The sequence below is a fragment of the Sardina pilchardus genome, chromosome 19 (assembly GCF_963854185.1).
Source record: "Sardina pilchardus chromosome 19, fSarPil1.1, whole genome shotgun sequence".
NCBI classification, from domain to species: domain Eukaryota; kingdom Metazoa; phylum Chordata; class Actinopteri; order Clupeiformes; family Clupeidae; genus Sardina; species Sardina pilchardus.
Window position 1 is genome coordinate 23,120,187 of NC_085012.1, and position 22,825 is coordinate 23,143,011.

The 22,825-nt window shown below is 43.3% G+C and overlaps 2 protein-coding genes across 3 annotated transcripts; one reads left to right on the top strand and one right to left on the bottom strand.

Moving 5' to 3' along the window:
• The first annotated feature begins 7,121 nt into the window (after nucleotides 1–7,121).
• Nucleotides 7,122–13,244, top strand: LOC134066153 (somatomedin-B and thrombospondin type-1 domain-containing protein). The gene is made up of 5 exons (XM_062521393.1): nucleotides 7,122–8,111; nucleotides 9,280–9,474; nucleotides 10,092–10,170; nucleotides 10,807–10,983; nucleotides 12,617–13,244. Exons 1-5 carry the CDS (start codon nucleotides 7,880–7,882, stop codon nucleotides 12,732–12,734), a joined length of 801 nt encoding a protein of 266 aa, XP_062377377.1. The 5' UTR covers nucleotides 7,122–7,879; the 3' UTR covers nucleotides 12,735–13,244.
• Nucleotides 13,245–13,283: 39 nt separating this feature from the next.
• On the bottom strand, nucleotides 13,284–17,484 carry terf1 (telomeric repeat binding factor (NIMA-interacting) 1). Of its 2 annotated transcripts, none has more exons than XM_062521391.1 (10): nucleotides 17,232–17,484; nucleotides 16,970–17,062; nucleotides 16,380–16,507; nucleotides 16,194–16,280; nucleotides 15,878–16,027; nucleotides 15,504–15,625; nucleotides 15,251–15,289; nucleotides 15,065–15,159; nucleotides 14,686–14,756; nucleotides 13,284–13,746 (listed from the first exon to the last, which is right to left on the bottom strand). In XM_062521391.1, the coding sequence occupies exons 1-10, from the start codon at nucleotides 17,428–17,430 to the stop codon at nucleotides 13,588–13,590; spliced, it is 1,143 nt and encodes a 380-aa protein (XP_062377375.1). In that variant the 5' UTR covers nucleotides 17,431–17,484; the 3' UTR covers nucleotides 13,284–13,587. The 2 variants fall into 2 exon arrangements, with proteins under 2 accessions (XP_062377375.1, XP_062377376.1); XM_062521392.1 differs by having other exon boundaries at nucleotides 13,284–13,777.
• Between the last annotated feature and the right edge of the window lie 5,341 nt (nucleotides 17,485–22,825).

Consider the following 22,825-nt stretch of genomic DNA (forward strand, 5'->3'; position numbering starts at 1 on the left):
TTCTGATTCGGCTGCCATTTGAGGTTATCGGTATGTGTGGGATGGTTTGAGCCAAGACACACCACAAGAGACTTTGGCTGTGTCTGAAACATCAGTATGCACGCTGGGCTGTGTGCATTTTCCTACTAAGCTACGTCAGAATAGACTGTCCGAAAGTCAAGCGCTCTCACTAGTTGGGTACTTCGTTTGGCGTGATTTCCAAGCGTGCATCGATGCATCTTTTTTGCCCTCAGATATCCCATAATCCATTGCGCAGCGCAGGTCAAGCTCCACACGTCATGCAAATCGTCAACACATCCCCCTCCCCGAGTCAGGTGACGCCAACTAGTTAGTGCTGTCCAAATGTAGGTAGGGACGCATACTGAGGAGCAAGCTAACTAAGACGCTACTGGAAAGAAGGTACTATCCAGCGTGCACGCTTGACTTCTGGACACAGCCTTTGACTGCCACATCTGTTTCCCAGCCGAGCCTCAAGTTAGATTAGATTCAACTTTATTGTCATTGTGCAGAGTACGAGTGCAGAGACGACAAAATGCAGCGTACTGTATGCATGGTCTTTGGCTCAATGATCCATTCTCACATGCGCTGTGAGAAACAGCCCTATAGACTCCAGCTTGAAGTGGCCAACATGGGACATGGCTATCCTCCCAGTGGGGCTAAAAGTGTCTTGTATAAATTGCCTGGACATCTCTTGATGAGGTGTCAGGGGTGAAACTCAGTCATACCTCACCACCCACAGCGCTCAATGCATTACATTAGCTTATCCTGATCTTGTATAGGACATGCAAATCTAGCCTGTGACTATTAGTGGACAGTCTTCCCTCTAGACAGGGGCAGTGAATGATGGATCAGCACTAATGCACCAAGCCGAAGGTTTTGCAGGGCTTCCCCCTGGGCAGAGTGCCTGCGGAGGCTGGGGGTGACGGGGGGCAAAGATTGGGGTTATCGCTAGATTTTAATTAAGGGGAACACGAGCATCCATCAAGCGTGCTGGTCTTATATCACACGAGGAGCTGGCAGGGGTCACTATCCCCGCCGTAGCTCATCACCGCTCGCTCGGGTCGGCCGGTGTAGGAGGACAGTGTCAAGAGCAGGGGGTCAGTGAAACATGGCGCTGCACAGCCAGCTGACTCACCTAAATAAATCCATCATGGGCCAACACTCACTGATCAAATCCATACAGGAGAGATACACCAAGCAACTCCAAATGCCATTACTGTAGCATTACATGTTCACTGTAGGCAAATGACCTCCATAGATATCCAAGCCAGAATCATTTTAGGCCCTCTATATACACATCCAGATATGTTTTAAACAGATGTTTTGTTTCTATCCATGTTTATTGTCTTAATTCGGTCCACACCACATTAATTTAAAACAATATCAATATCCATAGATATCTAAGCCAGAATAATGACCTCCATAGATATCTAAGCCAGAATCATTTTAGGCCCTCTATACACATATCCAGATATGTTTTAAACAGATGCTTTGTTTCTATCCACGTTTATTGTTTTCATTCTGTCCACACCACATTAATTTAAAACAATCTCCCTACACACTAAAACACACATGGTATCATCCATTGTTATGGTTACAATACCATTGTTGCTCTTGCTGTTGTCAAATCAAAATGTGTAAAAGTCTATGCTTTACTTGCCCGCTTGGATCCATGGAAACTAAGGTTTTTAAAAAATCTTCACTTTACAAGTCGTAAAAAAATGTAATTTGAGAGGGATTGAAAACACATTGAAAATGCATTAAAAAAGATCATATACCACTTGATAATTGTCAACAATGAGTTATACACCCTTTGTGTTCAAATGAGCTTGGAGAAGCATTCATTAAATGAACAGAAAACAACTCTGGCATAAACCTCCATTATCATGCATCAGAAGATGCCATTGGCTACCTGGCTGCCTGACTTTGTGATGCCCTTTGGGCTGATTGTCTCGTTATAAGAAGCCTACAAGGGAGAGTGGCCATGGGTCAGCATCAGGGTCGCCGGCTCAAAGCTGACAGAGTGACGGGCCTCGACCCCATCATGTCATCAATCAGTGCAGGTGATGATGAACTGGTGCTCCACATTTGACGGCACCCGTAAATAACCAGGCTGTCGGAGTGTTACCGATGGCTCCGCCAAACACTGCCCGCTTGCCACCGCTGAGGGATCCACCTCGCTGCGTCCAAGGCAAAACGTTTCACAGCAACCACTCTCCGAGGCTTGTATAATGCTCAACCCCTGCAAGGTGTCACATACCTGCAGACCAGTCGGGGTGAACGTAAACCTTACACACAGAGACAGACAGACACACACACAGCTTTAGCACATACCAGCAAATGTGTGTACACACACAGATGGACATACTGTACAGTATACCTCTGGATATTGGGTGGACCGGTCACCAGGACAAGGGCCCCTTTATGGAGCGAGTGTAAAAACTGCCAGTGACAGGAGAGGCTGTGAGCAGAGGAGGAGAAGCAGTTGTAAATACAGCAAGAGATAAGACACACAATGACCTCCATTCATGTGACCCCATTTCACTGTGGCTAATTGCAAACAGTACGATACAAATTGAATCGTTACATTCCTCGACGCTTCGAAGAGCCGCGTCAAAGATTTACTGGATGCGTATCTAAATAAAAATGATCCATTTGGCTCCAGAGAGGGACAATGCTGGATAGTTCTCACAGAATCAGGCCAGGGTTTGGAGGCCAAAACAGTTAATATTCAACTCTATTTGACACGTGGGGAGTTTGTGAGCATGTATGTGGGATTTGTGTCATATCTGTCAGCATGTGTGTGTGTGTGTGCACAGGAGCATGCTGAGTAGCTCTGGTAGTGACCCAAACACACACACACACACACACACAATAATAAAACCATGGCAGTTGGCCAGACCAATCAACGCGGAGCAGTGACAAAACCGAAGAAGCGGTGGGGAAAATGGAGGTCAGTGAGGAAAATGAGGTCAAAACTAGTTTTCGGCTCTCAGTGAGGTGAGACAGACCTGCTGTCTGCTCAAATAGTTTCTCCTTTTCTCTCTCTCTCTCTATTTCTTTCTTTCTTTCTTTCTATCCAAGTTGTGTGAAAATATTGGGGGTTTCGCCTTATCGCTTCTGCAAATACAAGTGATGGGAGGAGATTAGGTCTCTGCGAAAGTAATTCTGAAAATGTAACACTTCCAATGGCTGTAGCATTGGACTAATACATCAGTGCAGGGCATCCCAGTGTGTCCTAAAGGACACACACTGATAGCTGGAGTGCAGTCCACTCAATAAAACTAGTTTCAGGAAACGTAATGCTTTTGTGGCCTAGGGCAAGAAAAAAGCCCAGTGCCAGTTTCTCTGCAAAAGCGCTGCTCCTGCCAGATTTTCTCGGCTTAGACTAGGCCTACGTTTGGTCACAAACTGTTACTCATCCTGACTTGAAAAACATTAGTCTTATTTAAGGCAAAACAACGGGTTTTGCAGTGGTTGTCAGTCATACTCCAATAAATAAATAAATAAATGCCATTTTTTTCAATGTGAAAAAAAAAATATATATTCACATGACAGGCTCATGTCAAGTCAAGATGAAAGTTTAGGATGAATTTGTCTTACAATATCAGATGAGTTTTTGTACAATCAATGATATTTTGCAAGGCACAAAGAACATGTGCCCTGTGTGTGACATTTGGCAGGCGTTTGGTATTTCCCTCGCATACCCAACATTGTTTTTGCTGCACTGGCACCACCATTACCATGGAAACACGGTACTTTTCCATCAGTGTTCCAGCAACAGTTGGTAAAGACTGTAGTACTTTGTAACCAAGACATCCCACACAGGAAGCACAGGCATTCCAAACAGGCTCATCTCTTGAACACCATCTCGGGACTCACTGGATGAACTTCAGGTAACACTATGTCAAAAACTATATACACACAAAAAATATAAACACATTTAGTTGAATTCTAGATTTATGTGTCATGAACTGAAATTCAAGACCCTGTCATGTTTACAGATAAAACTGATTTCCCACAACCGGTAGTCATGCCATAGTCATTTGACATGTCAGGCGTATATTTCTGTTCAGTGCACATCTCTTCATATCCAATGTCCCTTATATCCATAGACTTCCACTCTGGCCTTAATAACCCATTAAGTGAGGTTTGGAGTATTTCTTACAGGGGGAGTCACCAAACCCTTAATGGGCAGGAGTTATGCTTTTATCTCCAATGCCCCGTGATACAGGGTGTGCAGCAGACGCTCCAAATTAAATGTAACCCGGTACTCTTTCCGTCGTGCATCACAATATGTCTGCTCTCTCTCTCTCTCTCTGAGGCTGCATACACGGCAGCCCTCCGGGCTCCTGGCTTCGGTTTCATCATGCATTCTAAATGTCACAGGTATTCCTGACCGGCCCAGATTTAAGACTGGCCAAACAATTGAGGTTTCTCTTTATAAGGGACATGTGACAAGACAGAGCGAGAGTGTGTGTGTGTGTGTGTGTGTGTGTGTGTGTGTGTGTGTGTGTGTGTGTGTGAGAGTGTGTCTCTCTCAGTCTGGCTCTCTGACACACGAAGACATGCGTGGTGTGTGCTTGCACCGACAGAGAGGGCAAAAAAAAAAGAAGGAGAAAAAGAAAGGTAATGACTGGAGTGTCCATTGAACCACATGAAAGGTAAGACTCCATGCGACGGCCGGGTAAAGGCAAAACAAGCACACAGATATGTGATCCTCGCCTTTAAACATGAGGTGCCCTGCCAAAGGATGCCAAGCATACAGTATCCCACCCGACGACGGGGAGGGCGGACGGGACGTCCCAGTACGCCTCCTTAGAGATGAGGACAAAGGGAATTATGTTCCGCGGGCTGATATCGACTGACACAAGCCGAAGTGAGGGTTAAGCAGCCTCCCCAGCTCAAAACTTGAGGCTTTGATGTTGGTTCTCCTCCAATGTCTTTGTTCCTTGCAGTAAAGACAGGAGTTTCCATTGCAAATCCCTCAGATGTTCCAGAGTTGTTTGATGTTTTTGATTTTGCTTCTTTTTCCCCCCCCGCCGCTCATTTAGTTTAAACTGGTTTATCAGTGTTTAGTCGGGAGCATTTCTAAGATTCTTCCTTCTCGCTTAATCTTTTTCTCTAAACACACCCAGACACACACACACACACACACACACACACACACATTTGGTCCACTCTTTTGTGAAATGTCAAGGATGCGGGTCAATATTTAGCCGGTGATGACGGTCTGAGTGCCAGGAACAATGTGGCGGTGGCGGGGTGTGATGTGTGTTAGGAATGTCACACTCCAAGGTGCACACAGGACCCACTCAAAACACTCCTGTCACATTCCTCTTCGTTAACATTCCGCTCTCGAGACGCTCACACAGTCATCATCAGTCGTTGCATGCATTCCATTCATTAAAAATAACTATGACTAACTACGAAGACCACGATGCTCCGCTTACGCCGGCTCCACTTCCTGTTCTTCCCGTTGGGTCACGCTAGTTCACCGCTGAGGCGGCGTGCGCACTGCGGTCCAGCTCACTCCGATACGCGTCTGGGCAGGGCCTGCAGGTGGCGGGGCAGCCACTGGGCAGGAGATGAACATGTGCGTGTTAGCTCTGCTTGACCGGCCGGCTGGAAAAAACAGCGCGGAGGCTCAGAGATCCTGTGGCAAGTGATTGCTCTGGCCTTGTCCGTAGGTCCCACAGACGAACACGGCGTAGGATGAGGATCCCATCTGTTCCATCGAGCGTCCCCGCCAACACACACCTCACAGTCACTGGCCCCCTCATCGTCCCAGCCTTGTCCAGATTGGCCGAAAGACTGCTGTCGAGAGTTCAATTAGCACATTTCACAAGATGTTGCCACTGTGTAAACCAACTTGTGCTGAAATTGCATTCCTTCCCGGCTGTTCGCTGTCAGCCAACGATTAATAAAAATGTAAAAAAAACGCTTTTGACTAGCTTGCCAAGGCTTAAGCTTGCAGGTGTAAACAGAGTCATAGAAATGCCCTCTCCTACAGCACAGGGACAGGAACAGGAGGGTGCTTTGCCCTGCCGAGGAATCGTTAACCTCAGTTCAGTGATTCCGGAAACCCAGAAATTGTGAACTGGGCTAATTATTACCTAAGCTGTGGAAGGACAGCAACATTCATACACCTCTACATGGCTACAGCTGGTCCACAGTGTTTATCCCCTCATTTAATCATTGCAATCGCATTGCATTAGTACATCGCCAGATTACTAGTGGAGTCATATTTTTGCAGGATTCAGTCAAAGCGCAACTCCTGTTTGGGACAGGACAGTTTTCTGTGAGACGTGTAGTGATTTATTCATACCGGCCGCCAGCCAAGATGTCCTAATTTCATGAAGCTAATGTTAATTCACTTTACTCATTCGTTAACCCCTTCCTGTCCCAACAGGAAATGTTACAGACCAACCCTTCACACTGACCCTGCACATCATGGCCTATAATGAGTGTGATGACATGCGGCACAAACAAGTAAACAAGCACTCGAAAATCACAAAAAAACAAGAGGACAAAATAGACCTGTTGACCAGTTTTACAACTTCAGTTTTAAAGCATCCTCAAAAAATAAAATGATATGTACCGGTTGTACAAAATCGATGTTAAAAAGTAGAAAATGTATAAGGAAAGTATATGGAAGTGGTAAAGTATAGAAATACATAGACCGTACAAATAGCAGGTGGTGTAATGTAAACACACACACACACACACACACACACACACAGACACACTCAAACACTACCTATCTGGTAGTAAATATGCCTACCCTGAGCGGTAGCAGGACTTTACCTGTGTAATGCGTGTTCTGCACGCACATTAATAAGCTTAGAGATATGATGGCTAACAGGCCGGCTTGTAGCCGCAGGCCCTTTGATCTGGAGCCCGGCCAAATGCTCACATTCCTCCCGCTGCTCTGTCAGTGAGCTCCCAGCTACCAGCGCGCCAGGCCCAGCCCTCAGATCTGAACAGCCCACTGTAATAGGGAACAACAGCCAGAAGACAGGCAGGGAGAGAGAGAAAGAGAGAGAAAGAGAGAGACAGAGAGACGGAGAGAGAGGGGGAGAGAGGGCAGGGAGAGAATAGAGGGAGAGAGACAGAGAGAGGGGTAGAGGTGCAGGGAGTGAGTGGGACAGGGAGAAAGTCAGGAAAAGCAGAGGACACAGAAGAAGAGAGAAAAAAAGAGGTAGACTTTGAGAGGAGAGAAAAGAGAGAGAGAGGGTGTGCACACGCAGGGGTAGAGAGATAAACACACACAGACACACACACACACAGAGACACACAATCACACACAGAGAAAACTCTCCACCTCTTTGAGAGTCTCTCATTCGCTGTCAGTGGTCTCCCCTGTGGACTGAGGAGCGGGGACAGTGTGGGTGGGTGTGAGCCTCTGGAGAGATCACACAGCCAGACGCCAGCCACACACACACACACACAACTCTCTCTTACACACACCCACACATTCACTCTGTCTCACACACTCACACACACACACACACACACACAATCCCTCTGCTGTGATCGGCCACAGAATGGCCCTTTTCTTCCGTCCGGCCACTCGGTGAAGAGCCGTCTCTCTCTGCGTGAAACAAGAGGATCCGCTGTGGCTGCGCTGGAGTTTTAGTCTCACAGGGACTCCAAGCACAGGAGCAGGGGGCTGCCGCGCCTGCTTTACCGGGAGTACTGACCGACGCGTAGCCCACACACCCCAGCCGCCGGCATGGGAGATGGACGAGGCGTGTGAGGGGATCCGCGGCCAGACACGCAAGTCGGACGACGCTCGTCTGCCGGAGAGCTACCTGCGAACGCAAGGTGTGTGTGTGTGCGCTTGTTGTGCGCGTGTGAGGACTTTTGGGGACGCACGATGAAGGCGGCCGCGACCGGGTGGGCTGGGATGACGCTGGTGGCCATCATCGCCGTGTGTGGATTGTACCACTCGGCGGAGGGGGGGTGCTCGGGGAAGTGCTGCCGGGGCACGGACCTCACCTGCACCACCACGGACTGGCGGATGGACCGCGTCTACGGGACGTGCTATTGCGACGAGGGCTGCCAAAGGACCCAGGACTGCTGCTTCGACTACACCAAGGAATGCCCAGGTAAGCGCAAGTTAGCCAAAAGTAACACGTGTTAGCCACTGGGCTCTGAGCCCCAGGCTTGAGCAAATGTATCTGACATGTCTGCCCTTTTAAGGAATGTGTCGGAATGTGTCTGACTGACCGGTCATGCCATGCATGTTTTCACTTTAGCACTGTCAGTCCAAATTTTCATATTGAGCTAAATTTGTGCTTTGAGAAATACACTCCGGCCAAACAACTGCAAAGTGCTTAAATCTGTGCAATGTCCCATGTTTGTGAGATGTTGTGCATTATATCCATGATCATCCTCAACTCTTCTCTGACTGACTGACTGGACCACTTCAAAGAGTAGAAAAGCATAATGAACCATTTGAGGTCCAATGAGATTAAATGAACTAAGAGAGAGAGAGAGAGAGAGAGAGAGAGAGAGAGAGAGAGAGAGAGAGAGAGAGAGAGAGAGAGAATAACTTGAGACTTAACTTAGCTCTCTCAGTTGAGCTCTTCATCATACTCCTCACGTCTAGAACTGGGCAACTGTACAAATGTTGTCAGGAAAGGAGGTGAAAAACAGCTCAGACACACCCTGTGAATCACGCCTTCAGAATTCTGAAGATATCTGTTTTTGAATCTATCAATTTTCAACCTGTCAATGAAAGCCTTTGAGAAAATCAACAAAAGTCTTCACTCTAACAATGTCTAACAGTAATGTATAACAGCATCATGACTGTATCTAACCATATGGATCCATGGCATCATGGTCATTCAGACCAGAGATTTCTTCTAAGGCCTTTGTGCAGATCTGGGTCACTCCTTGTCTGGCTTCCACCGTCGGTGGAACTTCCGCTTAATTTGTCAAAGAGGAGCGTAGCAGAACGTAGTCAAGAGTATGGTTCATGAGGCTAAGTCACACCAGGGCCCAGTCTGAATATAGCCTCATACGAGCAAATATACAAACAAGCAACTACCTCCACACACAGACAGACTATCAAGACAGACGCTATAGGCTAAGGGAGGACAGGCCTGTCAGTCACCCGTTTATGATGTCTAAGTTAATAAACCTTGGGCCATGTAATGCAGTTATTACATTAAATTCCTGTTGTGTGGTGTGTGTGTGCGCCTGCGTTTGTGTGCATGCATGTCTGTGTGTGGGTGTGTGTGTGTGTGTGTGTGTGTGTGTGATCCCTGGCAGCTGAGCCGTGTGTGGTGAGCGAGTGGAGTTACTGGAGTGGCTGCGTCAAGCCGTGCCAGCGCTCGTTCCGGGTGCGGCGGCGCCACATCGAGAGGGAGCCCAGCAACAGCGGCGAGGCCTGCCCAGCCCTGGAGGAGCAGGCCGGATGCATGGAGTACCAGACCCACCAGGGCCAACACTGCGCTCAGACGCAAGGTACTCCACACACACACAAACACACACACACACACACACACAGGTCAGCACTGTCCTCAGACGCAAGTTAAACACACACACACACACACTCACGGTCCCACCACCATACTCATGAGTCACAGATACAGACACACACACAGGCCCACCACCATACTCACGAGTCAAGGTACAGACACACACACACACACGGCAGGGCCACCACTGGACACACACACACACACACACACACACACACACACACACAATATACAGTAAGCAACACACATGAGATCATGTCACTCAGCAATACTGTAGTTTTACTGTGTGGTCAGAAACTGACAGTGAATACGCATGGACAGACACAGCTGGATATCGCCATGAAGTCTCTATTTGTAGCTCCATTAATTAGCAATAATTAGCTTGTAGGGAGTCATTTTGATTCGCTTATTTGGGCCAGCGCCTAATGTACTCAGGGCCTTACATATCCACACATCTAACAGTCGACCTCTGCGACAGGTCTGCTTATTATTTTACTAAGAGGAAAAACACTTAGATTGCATCTAAGGCATTCCGGGAACATTGCTTGCAACGACACGACTGTGAATGCGGGATGAGTGAGGGTGTTGTTTCCATGCCAGGTCCCGCACTCATCACAACAGTGGAGTATGGGAAGGGACGGACAGGACACAACCTGTACGGGGACCCACAGGATTCTGGGTAGGAACGGTCAACACCGAACAATACATGAACAACACGCCCACAGATCATGTTTACACATTTCTATAACAAAAATCTGATTTAACATGGACAATGTATGACCACAGAGCACATTCACTTCAGGAGTTCATAGCTGGCTTTCAGAAATGAAAATCAATCGGATATATTGAGCCCACATGGTACAATATCCGAGGCTAATATGACTAATATGCTACGGTGGAACACCTGGCGTGGAGGATGGAGCATTTAAGCCTAAGCTGCTTTAATTGATGTGAAACCGTTTTAATCAGTCCGATTGCTTTAATCAGCGAGGCAGCGTAAACACAGCTGAGGGGTCTCGGTATTGTGAGAGTCTGGGTAAACAACAGTGTTTCCTGAGCTCCCTTTGTTGCTCGGGCTGGCGTCTGAAATTCAAAGCGCCAGGCTTTGCTTTAGGCCCTACGCCACCAGATCCTTTTGAATTAAGGCTCACATCTTCGACTTAAAAAAGGAAAAAAAAAAAACCTTGGACGGCTCCAACTCCAAAGTCTTTACAAACAAGGCTAGCCTGGACTAGCTTGAACAGGTGAACTGAAAGAACCCCCTTGTGCACCACCCCTCCACCTACAATCTCCCCCGCACCTCCCACCTCCACAGGTTCTGCATGGAGTTCAAAATGGAGACCCTGTCGCCGCACTGCACGGTTGAGAACCGTCCGTACACACGCTGGATGCAGTACCTGAGGGAGGGCTTCACCGTGTGCGTGGCCTGCCAGCCCCCTGCCATGCGCAACGCCAGCCGCAGCTGCCAAGGAGACGGCAACGACGCAAACAGGTACATGACCCCAACGACCGGGTCACGTTAAGCCGGGCAAACAGTGTTTCAGCCCAGATCCAGTCAGACCTGGCTAACTTTGCAATTGCACTGAATCCCCATCCAATTTGATTAGAAGACGTAACAACCAGCATTCCTGTCCGATTGGATTTCTTGCATGTCCAAAAATTTGGGGGGCTTTCTTGCAGTGTGAGCAGTCCAAAACTATCGTGTGAACACATCAATCGTGACCAACTGAAACATGAGCAACCATGTTGTATGCAAAAAAACAAACACAGCGTCTTCTCAACTTAAGGGTCATATAGAGTATGTGGGCAGAGACCAAACAGAAACCTGAGGCTTCTCCTATGAGTTGCTGCACAATGAAAAAGCGTCTCTCAAATTGAAGGCCGCTTTCTGCTGTTTCTGAGACCCAGTGTTATTGAAGAGGTAAATTTATTTATTAGGTAGACGCTTTCATCCAGAATAACTTACAAGTACCCGTAAGAGTACAAGAGAGTTGTTAGTATCTTGCAACCAGAAGAACTCCAAAAATACTGGTGCAATGATTGTTCCTCAGGCAAGACTCATAGAAGATCAATGCTAATTTGTAGCCAATCCTTTTCCACCCACTCCAAGAAGTGGGTGAGACTTGGTACAATCATCCGTTTTCAAATGTGTGGACAAGGATCTTAAAAGATAGGACATGCAAGATAACAGCTTATGGTTAAGCTTGGTAATGTTACAACCACAGCAAACACACACTCGCCCATGCGTCCTCGCTACAATTGCTCAACTGTCAGTGTGAAAGAGTCAACAGGTGACCTTGAAACAAGGGTCAAACCTGAGGAGGCGCTAACAGACTTGTCTTTGTAATGTGGTTACCAGGCTGGACCTCTTCCACCACACTGTGAAAATGACCTCTGCCCTCCACCTCGGAGTCCCATGAAAAATTATTTTTTGTCTGACAAAACATTTGTTCTTGCTATAACACACAATTTCCAGTTATTTCAAGCTTTCAAACTCAACTTACTTTCCTGTTCTGTTGACAGATAATTTCACTCATATCAAGTAGTATTTCTACTGCAACAGGAGAATTTCATTCACAAAGATTATCAATAGAGCAGGAAAATAAGGTCAGATGATAAAACAAGCAATTGGTCTTATGGTGAAATGAAAAGTAGGTAGATGTGGCCTCAGTATTGATAGGAATACAGCCACAAAGGTGCATCTACACCAGGGACTCAACCTTTTTTCGTCCGAGAGCTACTTTGACAAAATGGACATTGCCGAGAGCTTTTATGTTAGTTGCAGCATGCCATGGATTCACAAAGCTGATCTCCACTCAAAACCGGTGAATAAGATTTGTATGCTTTTTAAAGGCTCCTTTCAACTCATTTACAACTCCTTTCAACTCAGTCTTTTTAGACTGTGAATTTGATTTTATAGGAATTTTAACATGTATCCCAAGTCATTGGGTTATCAGATTTATGAACATCTGTTTTGGAGAGCCACTTAGAGACGGGTGGGGAGCTACTGGCAGCTCGTGAGCTACCCGTTGGAGATCCCTGATCTACACACTGTGAGTGAGACTGTATGAGCAGAAGATGTGCAGCATGTGTAGTTGATTATAAGTGTTTGTTTTGTTTCCCAGGGATGAGGTGCTTCACTGGCAGGCCATGGGGAACCCTCGGTGCAGGGGGACCTGGAAGAAGGTGCAGAGGCTGCAGCACTGCTCGTGTCCCCAGGTGCACAGCTTCGTCTTCATCTGAGACGAGAGGCACGCAGAGAGAGCACACGCAGTCCTCGAGCGCAGGCTCCGCTTTCTTAACGCCAGATTGTTCGCGTGCGTAACGTAGACGTTTTGGCCCTTTGCTCGTTTCCCCCCCTTTTCCTCAGAAAATGTTGATAAACTTAATCTCTAATGACCTGTAAACATCTGTTTCTTCACTCATCAGCAAAGCGATCACAAAGATGCCAGAGTTCACTTGCCTGCTGTGTGCATAGATGAGCACAATGCACATTCCACGTGCCAGATGTAATATTCACTTTCAGCACAAGCGCTGTACAATTAGGGCTCTTATGACGCTTAAAAGAAAAGTCACAATTGCATGAATTGTAATTATAAGAAAATCAATTAAAGTGTTTGTTTTTAATATTTATATTTCTGTTGTCATGTCTGATGTCTTTACATAACCTAAATGAAATGTTATTTTTGAGAGTGTTTTGCATGAACAGTGCCCTCTACTGGTCTTAAAAATAAATATTTTTGAAAGGGTATCAATGGAGTTTACAATGAGTCTAACATACATTCAATTCCATTTAAAACAAGCTATTGAACATGTTTATTAGAAACAATAATTAGACTGGGTCATGTGAATTCATTTTACAGAGTTTGGTTCTCATCATTACTGTATCTAACATACAACTTCTAATTGGTTGCAATAATCTTCAATGAAAGTGTCTGCTACATATTCTTCTGGAAAATAAATATCTTTCTTATAGTTCTGTGAAAATGTCAAACATATTTTCATTTACAAGCAAAAAAGCAATTTTTATAATAACAACAAAAAAAAGTTATCTCTAGTTATTCCCATGACCGCTACTGCTGCTGCTGGTAGTCCACTAGACGATATCACGCTTCCTCAAGATCCGCCATCTGTCTTTGAGGTTGACGGAGGTGCGGTCGCCGAAGTCAAACTCCTGCAGGATCTGCACCCATTTGCCCTCTCCGTACTGGCGCACTCCGGCTTTGAGGCATTTGTCCTCTCCGCTCGTCCACATCTGAGGAGAACCCAACTAGAGCTAGGTATTTCTGCAGACGTGTCCTTCTCGTTAGTTACCGGCATGCACAGAGGGTTGGCTTTCTTAACATGCACTTAGAGGGATTAGTAAGTTTGGCTATTTTAGTTTTAGTTAGTTTGGCGTATGGTTTAACAGAACTTGTGCCTTGTGAGGCATTTCCCTTTATTGAACATAAAAATGTTCAATCATCTTCTGTAGAGCTTTGTTTAAATGTCTTTGTTTTTGTGTAAAAACATAATTCAGTTTGGTTTATGTTGGGTGATCTTGGTGAGAATTTCTTTTTTGAACATGAATGTATTCATTCTCTGCAGAGTTTTGTTTAAATAGTTATTTGTTGTTTTTGTGCAAAAAAATATCACACACACACACACACACACACACACACACACACACACACACACACACACACACACACACACACACACACACACACACACACACACACACACACACACACACACACACACACACACACACACACACACACACACACACACACACACACACACACACACACACACACACACACACACACACACACACTATAGCTTTCTAATATAGGGGACAGTTGTAACACAGTGCCCAACGGCAGTTGTAATATGCTTAAAGGGGTAGAGCAACTCTTGCCATGACAATGCCATAAATTATTCAAACCCAAATAGTGGTGGATAAGGATTTGTGTGTGTGCTAGTTTTTCCTTAATATGGACCAAAAACCATATCTGTGTACCACCATTTTTTGATGTTACACAGAATGCCATGGCCAGTGCTGTACCTGTGTTTTGGGCACTGAATACCTGAACGTGGCTCAGGAGGCATCATGTTACCTCTTGGCGTACACATAAAACTAATTGTTCTTATTCAGCTTAACCTACAGCGGCACGTTGAGTGGGAAAGTCAAAACAGAGGCTACACTCACCTTCCTGGTCCTCAGCATGGAGTTCTCCACAGACGGTGGCGATCTGTTTCGGGCAGACAGCCGGGTCACTTCTGTAGGAGTGACAAATCAAATTCCTTATCAAAACCACTACTGCCACGGCACCTAGTGCTGCAGATGATCTGATAGTGCTGCACTAAGCAAAGCTGCAGCGTCCCGGTGTTTACTCTGATTTAAGCCCAGTCACAGACAGAATGTGTTGCTCTGGTAGAGCGGAAAGGCAGAAATACCAACATTTGCAGAATGAATGAATGAATGAAGCAGATTCTTGAAAACAATACCTGAAGACCAAGTTATGTTCTTGACAACAGAAGCTACTGTATAAGCCATTTTGAAACCACCAATAAAACAAACAACTTACTTAATTTGGACTCTTGGACGTTCTTTTTAGGCTTCTTGGCAGATTCAGGATTCCAAGGCTGAGTGTTGCGTTTTCCAAGCAGTCTCTTCTTATGTCTGTCCAAGACACACACACACAAAATGGTATAAAATACATCTGTATTCTTTACACATCCTAGACAGACGAGGTGTAGAGCTGAGGACTCACCTTGTATTGAGCGTTGAATGCAACACAAGCTCCTCATCCCTGTTAGGGAACAAGTTCGATACAGAGAATTAAGAAATGTCTTGTTCAGAGATTTTCAAGATTCTCTAGCTAGTTTGATGTGGTGTCAGACTGGTCAGGGAATGCCTTGATTGATTATTTATGATGGCAATGGAAAATCAATGAACTTCAAGACGTGGCAAACTATGGCCAAAGCTTAATGAGCAAGACTACAAAAGCATCAGATAGGTCATACTGTGACGGCTGGTCTGAGGGTTTCTCTGTAGTCTCTCCTCCACTCTCCCCCAACTCCAGCTTTTGGAACTGAACCCCTGACTTGTCTTTTTCCTGTCTGGCATGAACCACCTTAGAGGCTGCCTATTACATAATAATCAAACAAACAAACAAACAAACAAACAAACAAACACCACTGTCAACAACAAAACACATTTACAAACCAAAATTAGCATGACAAAATATAGCTTGCTGAAAGAATCTGAAAAAGCTATCTGGACATAGCCTTTGATGTTAGGGTAATGTACCTAACTTCAGATATTTTCATTTTTATTTGATCAATTCAGTGGAACCGGGTTATAATAGTTATAATATATATATAACACTTTTACTTACCTGCAGAAGAAAACTTGATGGGTTTTCTTCGAGAAAAGAGTCGAGGAATGCTTGTATTTGTTCCAACAAGCGGGTGAAACTGAAGCTGGTGAGGTACGCGTCATAGGTGTTCTTGGCCCTTACTATTGAGGCCAGTTTCATTTGTAATTTCTACAAACCAATGCAAGAAATAAAAGAGAAAGACAACTAGATTTAGCTGTGAACGACTTGTCTTCCCAATCCTCAGTACAGCTGTGACCTGAGTTCATAGACAGAACACTACTACCCATAGGTATACAAAAAACATATACAGTATATACAGTATGCTACTACCAACCTGTGGAAGGTCACATTCTCGTTCGAACCACTGTAGGGCATCCTTGGCCATTGACGGCATTCCTTTCTCTAAACACACGCCAACCGACTACAGGGAAAAACACAACAAAAGAGTACAGTGAAATGAAGGTTATATTGGGATGGATGAATGTGGTTAACAGTATTCGGTTAGTTGCAGGGTTCAAACCTGAATGAAAAGCAGCCGTTTGATGGTTTGGTGAACATTTGCATCCGTCACAACTTTGTCCATAGCAGTCCAAACTACAACAGCTGACATCAGTGGTGTGACCTCCTCTTCAGAGGTGTACTGGACATCTGAGAACAATATCCAGACACAGACACACAAGTTCACAAGTGTACACAGAACACAAGGCAACGTCACTGCATAAAGGTAGCAGTAGGCTAACAGTTTCTTTCACACACAGACATGCAGTTGATAGTTGTGGGTGGTAGCCTAATAGATGTGCGATGTGGTTGGGGAGGTGCAAACAAAAGCTGCATCGCCATTGAGATGAGATCACATAAAAAGGAGCAGGCTCAAAGGTTATATAGAGGTATTTTGTGGTATTTAATTATATAACGAAAGCACCATTTTTTAAATCAAGCTATCCAGCCTTCTCGCCCCTTGCTATAATTTTGGCAATTATAACGAGCTATTTCACGTCTTCAGAACACTAAAAAAAATCTGAGATGAACGAACACTACTGGTACTACTACTACTACTACTACTACTACTACTTTATCTTAATGTTTGGCTATCATTTGACAGCAAATTACCTAAATTTTTGGCGTCCATGATTCTCGCAAGGAAACCACAGATTAACTTCTTTTTCATCTGATGGTCCTCCAATTGAACCGCATCGATCAAAGCTGCGGATTCGATGTAAAAGTAACGTTAAACAGAATCACAACGCATAGTTGTCCCTACACAAATCAACAGAGGGTATACTGTTGTGTGATATATCTTTTAACAGGGACATAATCTGTTACCTCGGTTAACGTTGCTTAACTAAAACTGACGTAGCATAATTTAATTTACCTTCGAATGACCGTACAGCTCTCATGAACTCCACGGAATTCTTTTCTTTGAAATGATGAGTTATGGAGAGAAACAAATAGTCGATCATCCATGATTTGACTGTGCCATCTACGGTTGAAAAACAAGCATTTTCATCTGTTGTGCTTGTTATTGTAACTGTGCTCGGAGACGCTGCATTCCCATTCATTTTATATAACATTACATTTACACCTCAAAGTTGATCAACAACTTCAGAATGTTTTGATCATGTTCGCGCGCTTTCGTTTGTGGTGCTGAACGCAAGGCCGTTTCCCTACATCGACACCTAGCGGTAAGGAGTGGAGCTACAATTATGTATGCTAATCTGAAGGAGTTCACCCGCAGAGTAAGTGGCATATTTGCAGGTGTAGAATCTTCAGTGTAGCCTACTTTAATGTGACCCTTTATTCTACTCATTCAGTTTGTTAATTTGTTGCACGTGTTCCTATCTGACATTAATGATTTTACCTCTCAGTTATATAGCCTACAGAACTGACGAATTGACCCTACATTTGTCAATGTCATGTAGGCCTACAGTAGCACTTAAGACAACATTCTGATGCTTAGGGAAATTATATCAGGAAACCATTAACAATTGGCACAGAAATACAATTTCTGCCTTTCCACGCAAGCTCTCTAACCTCAACACTTGTGTCTCTCCATTTCCAATGTAGGCTACCAGCCTTTATTTACATTAGGCTTAGCATTCCTTTTATTCTGTAAAAAAGGAAGTCAGGGCTGTCCAATTTATCAAACCATGTCATGTTACAATTACTTAAAACAGTCTAGTTTTGAATAAAACACAACCTTATTGTGTCCAAATAGTCGTTCCAATTGAGAAATCATTTTTTCCCTAATTGAATCAAGTGGGATAAGCTAGTAGGGGGTCAAAAGAAAAGAAGGTTTGTCACATTCACTATACCAAAACATGAAATTAAACAAACTCATGTGTTATATCAAACACAATGTTATTACGTTGAACTGACATATTTTTCCACAGCAAAGAATTTATCCCAAAAAAAAAAATATATATGTTAGATCAATGTGAGGCACCTAGGCTACATGTAAGTCCTCAACCATAGGCAAAGGAATGCATGGGATGCTTTGGTGTCACCATTTCATTGTGTTCCCATGTTTGAGATAACTATACTTAGAGACCAGCTGAATTTGGAGTTGAGTTGTGTCTTGTGTTATGCTTTGAGATAAACCATGCTTGTTCCCACCATGAGCAGGCACAAAGTGGTTCCTTATCACGTGTTTTTAAGTTCAGTGAATGCTTTTTATGTGGCACAACATATTCAAAGTTGTCCTTTAACATTGATGTTGCAATGCTACATAGTGTATACTTTCCATGTCGCCATGTATAAAACAATGACGTTGAAATTACATAAATACTTCAAATAAATGTCACTTTATCAACTTCACTGAAACTACTTGATCAAATTGAGCATGAAACGTAGACATTTCATTCATGTGCAACCGCTGGCTACATGATAAAATCAAATAAATCCAGCAATTATTTTTTTTCAGTGCCATACACTTGCTGAAAGAAGACTGAAAATGAAAACTGGATTGAAATAGAATAAGACAGGAAGCTGAGGAAACGTGAGACGTGAGTTATATACACTTTTATTTTTCATCCTGCATATGCTAGTAGACTTATGGGGGAACAATGCTGTTTATCTTACAGAAATGTTGACATACATGTACCATAACAAAGTGTTCAGTGGTCACACAATTGTACAGATTACTACATGCATACAAATGCTGATATGCGAAGTTGTCTAATGATACCTAGTTACATGATAAAACCTTTTTAAAACCAAAAACAATTCAAAAAACAAACAAACTCCCAAAACAGGCAGAAGACGACAGGAGGATGCAACGATGCAGTTATGCCATGGAAAGGCTGGCTGTGATGACAGGTGGGGGGACACAAACATGGTGAAACGATAGCCTTTCTTTCAAAGAAAATAAAATCGCACACACTCGTCCTGACAACATAAGGTATCACAAGTGATAGTGTGATGAGAGAGAGAGACAGAGAGAGAGACAGAGAGACATGCTTTGCAGTCCATTTTGCGCTGTTAGCTCACAGAGTTAATTTCAGCGTCCACTCAGTAACCATCTTGAAAGAAAGCCGTCCAGAACCAAATCACCGATTGGTCAACTATTCCCCATTGTTTATAATGAGAGATGTTTATGTTCACATGGAGATGTTAGATACAACTGAAAATAAAAATAAAATAGAGAGTGAAACAAACTCGAAAACTTAAATATGTAATATTAGAGTTTCAAAAAATATCGTACCTTACTTAGGGAAAGACAAGTGACAAATAAATAGACAAGCATAGAAACAAACACATAAATAACACTATTGGTGCGATTGTGAGTCCACTGTTCCTACATTTGTCCTCACATTTGGACACATATCAAAACATAAAAGCACAGAGACATCCAGGTTGTTTGTCTGTTTTCAATTCCATTAACACAAACACTGTAGACATGTATGTTGGTGGAGAAGACAAAAACATAAATAAAATAAAATAATAATAATCAATCACCTGTGTAGAATTTGAAAATGCTGTGTATGCAAAAGACGGTTTCCCCTCAGGAAATCGATTATCAGTCCCTCTTATAGATGTCCAAAGCAAGAGTCCACATCAAATACCATCTCAAATTTTGAACAACCGTGGCTGCTTGCTTGTGTATACGAAACAGAAGAAAATCATTCCTCCCCACTCATGGAAAGACTTTGATCAGCGCTCTTGTGTTTTGTGTGATTCTATGACCAGACCATCCCTCCCTTTTGGGCTGTTTGCTCACGACTGACAAGCATGTCAAACCAGTGACCTGTCGCACCACCAATGGGTGAAACCTTTTGATCCAGCCCAACTCTTTTTGGGACCCCTGTTCTAAGATGACTGCTCTCCCTTTCTTAGTGAATTATCTGTCCAATGTGCAAAAAACAAACGAGGATAGTGGTCCTCTTCATGTGTTGTGTTGCGTTGCGTGGTGTAGCTCTTCATTCACAGTCTTTAGATTCAGACGCGGATATGGATGGAGTAAAGAGGAGCTACATTTGTGGTGCTGCTCCATTGATATCCAAGACATCAATGTGTATTTGACAACATAAAAAAGAACAAAGAAAGAGTCGGTGCTACCTGAAAATGACGAAAGGAAAAAAAAAAAAAGAAAAAAGAAAAAATTCTACCCTATCAGAACATTAATATTATAGAAAACCTGAGAACTCAATTATATTACTTGTATCTATTACATAAAGACCTGATTTTTTCTCCTATAAAAATTAGAATTTTCTGTACAGTGCTATATGAACAAAGCCAAATGACTTGTAGCCTTCTCATAAAGGACATTTTATGAAAAAGGCACGTGTCATTTCAACCACCACATGGCAGGAAATTGTGGTCGTGCTTGATTTTGGTTTAGAAAAAATAGAATCATTGTCAACATTGATTCACAAAACAAAAATAATTACTTTGTGTGAGGCCATTTGTAGATCCGTATCAGATGTTAACTTAAGAAAGCCTTTTCTTGTGAGAATTATAAAAGGCCCTCTTGGTCAGATTAATACTAACTTTCAAAGTAATGAGGACTGACATTGTGTACATTGTAATCGCGACTGTCAGCCACACATACCCTTAGGAAAAAAAAGAAAAAAATCTTTAATTTTAAGTTCATATTTTGAGTGGTAACGTCATTATTTCAAATATTAAAGATACATCTTCTGAAAAATACAAGTGTTGTTTATGCCTGTACACTTACAAATTCACTGGACTGCAAATAAAGTGCCACAATTCTTGGCCTGCATAGATTGCAGTATGCTGTATTGCACTTTTCGACTCTGACAGGGAAAACCAACAAATACGTTCAGTCCACACCACTCACACTTTCCCCCCATCCTTTCTCTCGCTTCATTTTCATGCGGTATCAAGAAAACAGTTTTAGCACTCGTAGTCATGCCAAAGCAAAATAAATATACAAATGTACTCTCCAGCAGTGTAGGAATAAAAGGCAACATTAAATATATATTCTCATTCATTGACAAAAAAGGTAAAACTTTGGGTTGGGTTAAAAATCGACTTGAGCGTATGTAACACCAGGATTCATGATGACTAAGAAACTACAGTGATTCAAATGAATCTTGAACACTTAAAAGGTATTGGATAACTTAACTGAATGAATGCCTTACAGGACTGGTATGTGTGAGTATGGGTGATGGTGGGTATATGTTGACAATATACAGTGACAACCACCATGAGAAAATCAAAACGATGGAACACTTGCATGCAATATTACACATCTGGTTTAGGTTAAAGAACAAAGTATGAATAAAGTATGACGCACCTGTAAATAGAAGCACTACGTCACTGGTCTCATAACAGCATGAATAATAACACCTTATTCAGTGGTAATTGTATAGTAAAATGAGAACTGCGGCATCATATGTGAGATGTAACGACCAGAACTATTGGAGTCATTAGTGATTCTCTGGGGAATTAGAGTTCTATCAACTTCACACAAAAGCTACAGCATCTATTACTATGATTTATGTGCAACTGACTGATAGTTTTATAGTCAGGTGTATATGGGTTATTTTTCATGATAATTTGACAAAAGAAAATATATTATTTTTTTATCAGACTGAAGATAGGCCTTTAATGGTTCTGCAAACTTTCTTAAGCTGGCATTGTTTTTTCACCTAGGACCTAAAGCCAACTTCATATGTATTAAATAGTCATAAGCATCTATGCATCTTCATGATGTATTTGGCAACTACCAGTGTACACTGTATGCAACACATGATTTCGTTAGAGGAGGATTAATTCTTTATCATACAAATTATGATCTTTCAGTCTGAAGCTCTTGATATTAACTCTTAATTTGGGCATTAAACCAATTACTATGCCAACCAAAACATACAATAACATCACAATCCATGGATGAATCTGAACACAGAAAAACATTGTATCGGCATCATGGTACACATTTTGCATTCCCACAATACGTTATGATATGTTTTTATAGGTCGCTACTATGCAACTCTTCCCCACATCCCCCTGCCAAGTCTGACTGTGAGTTTCTCTGTGACTGAGCGCTGTTTCTCTGTACCTTTGAAAAACAGTTGTGTCCTGTCATTCAGGGTGTTGCCACAGCCGTGGTCATCCTTGTATGTACAGTGGAGCGCTTTCAGCAGACTAAGCACCGTAAAATGACATTGATTTCTTAAATTAAATGCATGCTTTTTTTCCTAAAAGATTTATCCCACTGTGCATTTCTCACTGTCTCTATAAAAGAACCAAAATAAATAAATAAAATAAAATCAAAAAAAGTTCAAATGTACAGCTGTAGATCAAAAACATCCTCATAAATGGATAGATATGCTCTTTGTGAGCTCCCAGGCCGTCCACTCAAACCCAAGTCTTGCCTGCAGACTGCAGTCTCACATTATATTAATATCAAACAACGACACAGTTAAAAGGGACTTGCCATGCCATGCAAAAATATCATTTTCGTTACATCTGAGCGCCCCTCTATATGTGTTCCTCTTGTGGGTC